The sequence below is a fragment of the Carex rostrata genome, chromosome 31 (assembly GCF_964058835.1).
Source record: "Carex rostrata chromosome 31, lpCarRost1.2, whole genome shotgun sequence".
Classification (NCBI taxonomy): Eukaryota; Viridiplantae; Streptophyta; class Magnoliopsida; order Poales; family Cyperaceae; genus Carex; species Carex rostrata.
In genome coordinates this window covers 5,704,292-5,714,135 of record NC_135948.1, presented here as the reverse complement: position 1 = coordinate 5,714,135, position 9,844 = coordinate 5,704,292, and the positions used below count along the sequence as shown (strand labels likewise).

At 30.1% G+C, this 9,844-nt stretch overlaps 1 protein-coding gene across 4 annotated transcripts; it reads left to right on the top strand.

Moving 5' to 3' along the window:
• Positions 1-3,275: 3,275 nt before the first annotated feature.
• Positions 3,276-6,985, top strand: LOC144547406 (calcineurin B-like protein 4). 4 transcript variants are annotated; one of them, XM_078296046.1, is made up of 9 exons: positions 3,276-3,498; positions 4,747-4,835; positions 5,131-5,213; positions 5,325-5,384; positions 5,464-5,572; positions 5,661-5,713; positions 5,845-5,925; positions 6,047-6,159; positions 6,612-6,985. In XM_078296046.1, the coding sequence occupies exons 2-9, from the start codon at positions 4,757-4,759 to the stop codon at positions 6,679-6,681; spliced, it is 648 nt and encodes a 215-aa protein (XP_078152172.1). In that variant the 5' UTR covers positions 3,276-3,498; positions 4,747-4,756; the 3' UTR covers positions 6,682-6,985. The 4 variants fall into 4 exon arrangements, with proteins under 4 accessions (XP_078152172.1, XP_078152170.1, XP_078152171.1 ...); XM_078296044.1 differs by having other exon boundaries at positions 5,128-5,213; XM_078296045.1 differs by lacking the exon at positions 3,276-3,498 and adding an exon at positions 4,199-4,344 and having other exon boundaries at positions 5,128-5,213.
• The last annotated feature ends 2,859 nt before the right edge of the window (positions 6,986-9,844 follow it).

The window sequence follows — 9,844 nt, the reverse complement described above, 5'->3', positions numbered from 1 at the left end:
TTGTTGGACGGACGGGTTACCGTCAAATGATTAATCGGTATGCGGCCGATTAATCGGAATTATGCGGATAATTTAACGTTTTTATTAAATTTATGTATATATATCATAATTTATTAAAAATAATTTATTTAACTCATTAAACTTATCAAATAAACTTAATTTAACTTAATTTCATTATTATAACATGACACTACACCTTTTTTTTTTAACGCACAAGCACTTTACATGAGTCAGTAACACATTTATTTAATGAAAAAATAAATTCTAGAGTTAAACTTTTTTCAAATACTAATAACATATTATGTGAAAGAAATGAAACATTCCATCATAAAATTACTAAATTTAGTTTATAATAACAACTTAATTTCATAAATGAATATGTCGTACTAATTGAAAAAATTACATGAGTAATTAGTAAGAAAAATATATGATAAATAAATAGAAGAAGAATTAATCAATTTTAAAGTAAGTAAGAAGAAGAAACATATATAAAAAAATATTGAACGTATGTTCAAGCACAAACAAAACTATAATACATGATTTATAAAACTTATTATCACACACTATCACATAAAAAAAGTCAATATGAAAAAAAAAATTACTGAAAAAATTGGAATAAACGGGAATAATCAGCCGATTAATCAGAAAAAACGGCCAATTAATCGGGTCCCACCGCAAACATGCCTCCGTTAAGAGTATGCGTGATGGTTTGGCCACCGTCACCGATTAATCGGCCGTCACAGGCGTTTTTTACAACACTGATTTAGAAGTTGATATTTAGATGTGGATGATGTTTTGAATGTATAACGATGAATGTAATTTTATATTTTAATTAATAAAAATTATACTTGACATCCACTGTCAAGAGTTTCAAAAAAGAAAATTATGTTCATGATTCTCATAGGAAACAAGAGTTGTTAGGAATGAAGTACTGCATCTAGGAAACATGATATTTTTATGATATAATTTGAAATTTGAAGTTAAAAGTTTTAATTCATGATAGGAGTATAACATGGAAATAATCTAAACCAATTAGCTTTTTTGTTTTTGTAATATATAAATATATTACAACTTTGATGCTTCTAGAAAGAAAATAAAATTCTGCATATAATTCACGATTAATTTGTCAGTGAACGAAATCAATTGAATTATGTATGGCCTTGTATATATTTAAACAGACGTACAGATCAGACTTACACATACATTTTAAGCAAAACAGAGGCAATTGTAAACTTGAAAAGACGTTCTCAGTCAATAGGCGCATTAAATTTATCCCTAAATTAACAATTTAAAACATAAAATCTCGGGTTTATTTTAGTAAATCGCACTGACAATTAGCAACAATCAAAGGCCGGATTTGTTCTTTTATATACCTCTTTCATGGGTGATGATATTGACACAATAATTTATTTTATTAACACAATAACTTCAGATTTTTTTACTTGTATAGACAAATTTATCCTTACCTAAAATTTTCTCTAGATACCATATCTTTTCCTAAGATAGTGCTTTCTTTAATATATAAAGGTCACTTATTATTTATTTTTATTTTCATAACTAAACATCTAGTAAAATTTTCAATCATTTTTTGCAGCAAAAAAAAATAGAGAAAAATAAACTTTCTTTTTAGTGACTTTTTAGTTGAATTTATATCATTAAATATTTCATTTCATGTATCGCAGTTTGTTTGATTTTTTCTCACTTTTTATTGAAGTGATTGCTTAAAAACTTTACATTGTTGAGTTTCGAAAAAAGAGTACAGACTACATTCATATATATTATCATAATTCAACAAAAAAAAATACTAGAAACTCTATTAATTGTAAATACACTTCGCACTGATACAAAAGTATTATCTAACAGAGTTGTTTAACAAAATATTTTTTTGACATTTGTAAAGAATGAATTTTTTAATTTATTATTTTATATTCTTTAAAACTAAAATATTTTAGAGGTAAGTTTAAGTTATGAAAATAAATAACATATAGCCACTAATATGAATAAATAAAAATATATTTATCTAATTGGTTAACCATCCCTATACAATTTGCTCCTTCTTTACTATCTACTTTCACAATTTCTTACATTAATTATTGTTTATCTTTATTTTCTCGCATGTTTAGTTCATCAAAATAAATATGTATTTCAATGCGATTTTTTATTTTGATAGAAATTAATCTAAATCTTTTTTATGCAATATTAATTTATTATCCGTCTTGATTTTTTGAGACAAATAAAATAAATTATTAAATTATATGACAACATAATATATGACCATATCAAAATATCATATGAACATTAATGCTTCAAGATAATATAAAAGAATACGTCAAATTAATAAACTTGTGTTCATATTAGAATAATTAATCCTTTACGTACCTATTCATAAATTAATGAATTAAATAGTTCATCCTACGAGTTCTCTCAAGTCTCAACATTATTTTGAAATTAAGCTTCATTGTTGAGTTGAAAAACATAAATTATAATTTATTCTTCCTATGTTATTAAAGCATAATATTTGGTTAGCACTAATAATTTTATTCTTTTATTGCAACTTTTTTTTTGAAGTGGTGGTTAGATTGAATTTGTATATGCGGTTACTATAAAATAAACTAAGCAAGTTAAATTTGTTAAACAAAAAATGATATATCATATAGTAAAATTTATTTTTATATTTTTCATACAAACTAAATATTTTGAAACAAAAGAGGACCGAAATACATATGTAACAAAAGTTGAAATCATTGATGTATAACCTTTGATGTGTTGGTTATTCCTTTTTTGTTATTATTTCAAATTAAATAAAGATCTAACAATGAAGTATATATAGTATCTAATAAATGGCTCTTGTGATAAAAGATTGCATAATCACGGGAGATTAAAAATAACATTTGAAAGAAAATATATATAGAGGGCAAAATTGTCTATAAATTTTGAAAATTTAAAATTGTTGTGTTAAAATAAAAAGTTATTGTGTTAGTATCAGCACCCCTCTTTCATAAGCTCTAAATCGTGAGAACAACTTTAAACGATTTCATTCTAAGAATGACAAATGGAAGTGAGCACAATGAGGATATAAATTATGAACTGCGTTCAGATCCAGTACAATTCCTGACCGTGTAGAATGAGATTTGAGTCGTTCGTTTCAATCTGACACGAATCTCAAAACAGATCTCATATTCTTAATAAGTTAATATATACGAACTCAGTGTTCTGTCTATAAATAAAATTGAAAAGAGAAAAGATCAGAGGAGAAAAGGCCATTGGCGGCCCCCACTTTCTGTCGCTCTCACCTTCCGCCCTCTTGCTCGCTCACGCTCTGTATTTGTCGTTCTCTCTGTCTCTCGCTTCTGTATCTGTCGCTCTCTCTCTCTCTCTGAAGGTAGCTCCTATGTTATAAGTAGATTAGTTAACGGTGTTGCTAGATCGACAGGAGAAAGGGGAGACAGAAAGAAATAGTGTAGATCAGGAGAAGCACTTGAAAAGCTGATAAAATTGGTATGTGTTCTTGCTCTTCTTGCTAGTTACTTTTTCTCTTTTCTCTACGAACTTCGTATAATTCTATTTGATTAGTCGTATAAAATTGCCTTCCAATTTACAGTATAATCATGTTTTGTGATCATCTCTTTTGTTTCTGAACAAATTAACGGGGCCTACTCCAGAATGCGGTTTGTTTCTTATTTTTATTTCGTTGAAATAAACTAGGTGTAGGTGACATGTTCGCACGTATTTTCCAAAGGAAAGGGGAAGTTATTTTGGTTAGCTTTTCTTTAATTTTGTTCCATTCTGTAACGATTATATCATATTAGTGTTTTACATGGTACATAAAATTATTAAATTGTTTATTGAATTTAGTTTATTGCTGAAATCCTTTCAAGTTAGCTTAAACCAACAAGGCAACAACTCTTTCACGTTTTTCCTATCAACTTTTCGTGTACTATTTTATCATGAGCGATCTCTATCATAATTGATGTAGTTGCATAGATGATGTTGACCTTACTTTTAGTCTGAATTGAAAAATGATACCTGAGCTGTGCATTAATTTGTCAACTGCTTTTAGCACTAATTATATTAATAATCATAATCATAATATATTAGAAGCTCTTGTCTATAGTAATAGACAGCGGCCTTCAAGTAGCTTTCGTTAAATAAAAAATGATACAAAGCCAAGACTCAGGGCCCACAAATTTGTTTCTGTATACAACCAATCAGGATTGTAAATTTGTATATACATGAGATCAATGAATTAAAATATTAGAATACACTGAGTTGTTTAAGGGACTGCAATCGGGGTTGGGTTTCTGTGCTGAAATTTGTGTTATCTTTATCAAATCCACCTTTAAGGTTTGCTTTACATAAGAAGTTGGGTGCTTTTTTAATTGCTCTTGTGAGCTAACATCATATCAGGTGAAGGCCACATACATTGGCAGTCACATCACTATTATTTATATTTTTCAATGCCCTTTTCTTCTTTTTGTAAATAAAAGCCATAACAATACTTTCTTTAATTAGAAATTTTTAGTTATAAAGTCCTAAGTTACAGAAAATAGCTGATAAAGGGAACATAAACAAAAAAAAAATAGCCCCTTAACAGAGCAAAACCAGCTCCTTTGCTTGCTGGTACCGATTTCTTGCAGCAACCTGGTACCCAATTTCTTTCAAATACATAACATGCCATTTTGATAATGTATATTGAGCTATTTTTGTGTACTAATTTCTCTTCTATTTTGTTCTTTCCAGTTAAAGATCAAGAGAGATGGGGTGTTTTTCTTCAAAACAAATCAAACATACACCTGGTTATGAAGATCCTGTTTTGCTTGCCTCTGAAACCTCCTGTTAGTAACATCTCTCTCTCTCAGACACACACACACACACACACACTTGTAAAAACAATTTTGTACTGTTGTTGAGGGCTTGATGCTTAATATGAAAAAAATGAAATCGTAAATGCTTGATATCAGTGTAATCTGGAACATACTGGTTGTCAACTATGATATGAATTTAGATCCATTTATATTAATATAAAAATTGTTAAAAAGATTTTGTTTTCAGGATTTCACTTTTCTCTTAATTTTCCAGAAGTTTATATTTTAGTAATACTGTGTTTGCATGCCATCTTGTTTGAAGCAGTTACCGTAAGTGAGGTAGAGGCATTGTATGAGCTGTACAAAAAATTGAGCTTTTCAATCATCAAAGATGGTCTTATTCACAAGGTAAATTTTCTCTGGATTAGTACCTTAATACTATCTCCTGAAATTCCAATATAATTATGGTTGATTTGATTTGTCACTTTATTAATTAATTTGATTAAACTTTTTTGGCAGGAAGAGTTTCAGTTTGCTATGTTCCGAAACAGTAATAAGAAAAATCTCTTTGCTGATAGGGTACTTTCTCTCCCTCTGTTCCTCTCTCCCTTTTCTGTTCCTCAAAATCAGAAATAATATGGAACCTTTGCATGTGCAGATTTTTGACTTGTTTGATGTGAAGAGAAATGGAGTAATTGAATTTGGAGAATTTGTTAGATCGCTTAGTGTATTTCATCCCAATACCCCTGAATCGGAGAAAACAGCATGTATGTTCATTACCAGAATTCACTTTGTTTAATCCTCAATCCACTTAGAATAACATATTGTACTAACTTGAGCTTTGGCTAATGACAGTTGCATTTCGGCTATATGATTTGAGGCACACTGGCAGCATCGAAAGAGTTGAGGTAATTTAAAAATATTTTGTTTTCATAGTACCAGAAAGATAATTTCAAATGATGTTGTCGAGTTCAATTTTATATGATAGTGTCACTTATATTGCTTTTTATTAAGTTTCTTTTACTTTATAATTTGTTAGTTGAAGGAGATGGTGTTAGCTCTCTTAAGTGAATCGGATTTGCAGTTATCAGAGGATATTGTCGAGGCCATTGTGGATAATGTAAGAAGAAAAAAAAATAGTATTTAATGGCTTTCGATGGATCTTTTTATTAATGCATTTCTTAATTCTTTTACTATGTAATGTTCTATTTAAATGAAGTTGATCTACATTTTATAACCAGACATTCAAACAAGCAGATTCAAATGGAGATGGAAAGATAGATGAGGAGGAATGGAACGACTTTGTCAAGAGAAATCCTGCTATTTTGAAAAATATGACTCTTCCTTACCTTGTGTAAGCCCAATTTTACAATTCACGCCCTCAGGTATCAAAAAATAATTGATAACAGAAAATTTTGAAAAAATAACCATAACCTTTAGTTGTCTTACAAACCGATTCTAATCCTACCATATAAAGGTGCATCACATCAAGTAAATAAAATACTATTAACAAAAAATAAAATTATATTCACTTGGCCAGAGTGCATAGTGCATACAATGAGTAATTGATTACATTTTACAATAAAGAACATAGTTGTACTTTGTTTTATGTACTTGCTGAATTACATAGCAATTCAGGAACTGGGTTCTTGCTTATGGACCAAATGCATGTATTCGTAAAGAGTAGAAGAAAAGTTTAACCATTTGGACCATGTCAACTTGTCGATAATAAACGGCATGCACTATTAGTGTATTACTGCTCTTCATTACTGATTATTCCTTACACTAGCTTTGTTACAAATACAGGGACATAACCATGTCATTTCCAAGCTTTGTCGTATATTCAGAAACAAGCGATGCTGATATGATGAATTAATTCAATACAAATTAGGCTAATATAGAATTCGCAACCTCATTATCCTATCCAAGATCGGCTGATCACTGATTTATGATATGAGAAAAGAGAGCAACATGCCGGTGAAGTGTATTCAGTAAAGAATGGGATAAAAAAGAGGGGATAACATCGACGAAAAACCCCCTGTGTCATGTGAAAATTGGATGCATTGGACTGCATCTTAAGTATTAACTGAGGTAAATTTTACTAGGAATATATTTTAAGTTTGCTGCTAGTGGTTGTAAATAGTTATTAGATGCATGTCTTGTAAATTATAGCGAGAGTAATTTTGCCAGAATTTGGATGTCATGTCGAATTTAGGGTTTAGGGTTTACTATTTTGGATCCAAATTCGAATTTGGATCCAAAATAGTAAACCCTATGCATGTCATGTCGAATTTGGATCCTTTTGAGCCAGAATTTTGCTTTATTTTACTGGGCTGTGTTTAGAATTCCTACTTCTCTATCTAGATTCTAGGTTTAGAATTTAATATCACAGGCACCTAAATATATCTGCCATCTTTCCTTGACAATGTTACCAATGTATACAAAAATTGTTCAAAGCAAAAGATAAAATAAGATAAATTTACAGATTTTAAGATAGCCTTGTGATTTTTATACTGTTGTAAATTTCACAATGTTTGTTAATGATAAAACATAAATCAAGTTTTATAAATGACTTGTAGATCATGTACGCAAACTTTTGAATTCGAATTTAAACTTTATTTGATGTCGGTCTTATGTTCGTTTATAAAAAAATTGGCCAGCAAAAAACAAAAGCTGAAGTTTCCAGTGTTCTCCTCGAAAGTGACAAATTAACTAAAAGCATTCTATCCTCAGATTGTGGGAATAATTTCCATAAAATTGGAAACTGACGAATAAACTAAGCCTATTCTATTCTAAGGATTGGGAAATAAATCTGTTGTTATTCCAAAGGAATAACAGAAACCTGTTATACCGGTTTCAACCATTAATTTCTGTTGAAATTCGTGCATGGAAAATTTGACCATAATTTTTTTTCTTACCACCCGTTAAAGCAGAATTAAATAAATACCACCCATTTATTCAGAATTGAGATTCCGCCACGAACTCGGACCCAATCCGAGCACGGATCCCAAATCCGAACTCACACTGGATATGCGGACTGATCCGAACTCGGACCCAGTGTGAGTTCGGATCCAAACTCACACTGGATATGCGGACCGATCCGAACTCGGACCCAGTGTGAGTTCGGATTTCAAACTGCTATATCTTCCCGAATTTCATCCCTTATTCATTCAAAAGGCAGCAACTAAGTGATTTCTTCCCGAATTGTAGTGTCTTATTCATTCAAAATCCGAATCTGTTTTAGTAATTAAGTGATTTCTTTCTTTTTGTTTCCTTTGATAAAATAAAGTATTGCAATGCTAATCTTCAAATATTTCTTAAATCCTGTCCTAATGAGAGTTTGACCACCAATAAGCAACTAGGTCAGAAAAATCTTATTGTGATAACTATTTTTTTTTTCAAAGTAAATGCATTCATATTTTAAAAGTATCTCACAATAAGTCCAAATTTTTTAGATCAACTGATTTTCTACCTATCTAAAAAAATAGTAAAAAATTTCCAAAAAATGTAAAATTTGGTCTCCAAATACATATTAATATAGAGAACAAGATGAATGGTTCGAATCGACCATTTGAATTTTGAAAACTCGAATATTGAGCCATAGCACTGTAGGTTTCTATGCAACCCATGGCACCTTAGCCTTACCCTCAGATTTAAGTGTAATAGTTGGAAAATATATAAGAGAAAACTAGTTCGTGTCAATGTATTACAACAAAAATATATTATAGGAGAACATAAAAAAATTCTCATACAAAATGATATTTTTCATTAAAAAAAATAGACTAATGAATTAGAGAATAATTATTTAAAAATATTCATAAATGATATTAAAATAGATGAGATTTAGGAATCGACATGTTTTGAGGATTATCCAAAACAGAAGATGGTTTTTCGACAAAACAAAGAAAATATTAATTACCAACTATATGGTAATGCACCGAAAATTTCATCAATATTTTTAATAAGAAAGTTTCAGCAATTTGAGCTCCACATCAATATTCAATACAACCTGACCTCTATATTTTTATAATATTAAAGTTTCATCAATTGGACTCCTTTATAGTGAAAAAAATAATATATACAACTCTTTTCCATACCCAGATTCAATTAAAATTCTACAAAAATAAATATGAAACTATATGTGACAAAAGTATATATGGAAAACTGAGGCGTCCACCGCCCTTGCTGTCAATCCATTTTTAATTCTTTATTTATATAATTAATCTTGTTTCATATAGTGAAAATTCTCACATGCATATATATTATATATATTAAATGATGTACGATAAAATAAATTTATAGATTATTAAAAATATAAGAAATATATTATATATAGCAGTTTGAAATCCGAACTCACACTAAGTCCGAGTTCGGATTGGTTCGCATATCCAGTGTGAGTTTGGATCCGAACTCACACTGGGTTCGAGTTCGGATCGGTTCGCATATCCAGATTGAGTTCAAATTTGGGATCCGTGCGCAGATTGGGTCCGAGTTCGTGGCGGAATCTCAATTTTGAATAAACGGGTGGTATTCATTTAATTCTGATTTAATACGGTGGTAAGAAAAAAAATTATGGAAAATTTGAACAGTTGGATCGAAATAGCAGAACAGGTCATGTTATTCCTTTGAAATAACAACATATTTAGAGCCTGTTCGATATCATCTTCTCCGTAGGAATAGATGGGATTTTAGGTGAAGTGGGATCATATTCACAAAAATGGAGTCTAACTCAATATTTTGTTTTCCCACTCGTGCTCTCTCTCTCCAACCTCTCTTCGTTAATCGACTTTGGCGAAAATATCAGCGGGAAAAAATTGACTGTGCAGGAAACTTGAGTGAAAATGCAGATGGTCATAGATCCAATACTTGGTTTTTCAAAAAAGACGAAAAGGAAAAATCCGCTCCCGATGTTTTTAGGCCATGGCCAGAGAAGATACAGCTTGGATCAAAATTGGAACGGTTCACTATTGGTTGGACGGATGGGTCAACCGATTTAATTGCTAATTAATTTATATAGTTACATATATATGACATATTTA

Coding starts and splice junctions, on each gene's coding strand:
- LOC144547406 (XM_078296044.1), top strand. CDS start 4,757: ATGGGGTGTTTTTCTTCAAAACAAATCAAACATACACCTGGTTATGAA. Junction 5,573..5,660: donor TGAATCGGAGAAAACAGCAT/GTATGTTCATTA, acceptor GGCTAATGACAG/TTGCATTTCGGCTATATGAT. Junction 6,160..6,611: donor ATGACTCTTCCTTACCTTGT/GTAAGCCCAATT, acceptor TTACAAATACAG/GGACATAACCATGTCATTTC.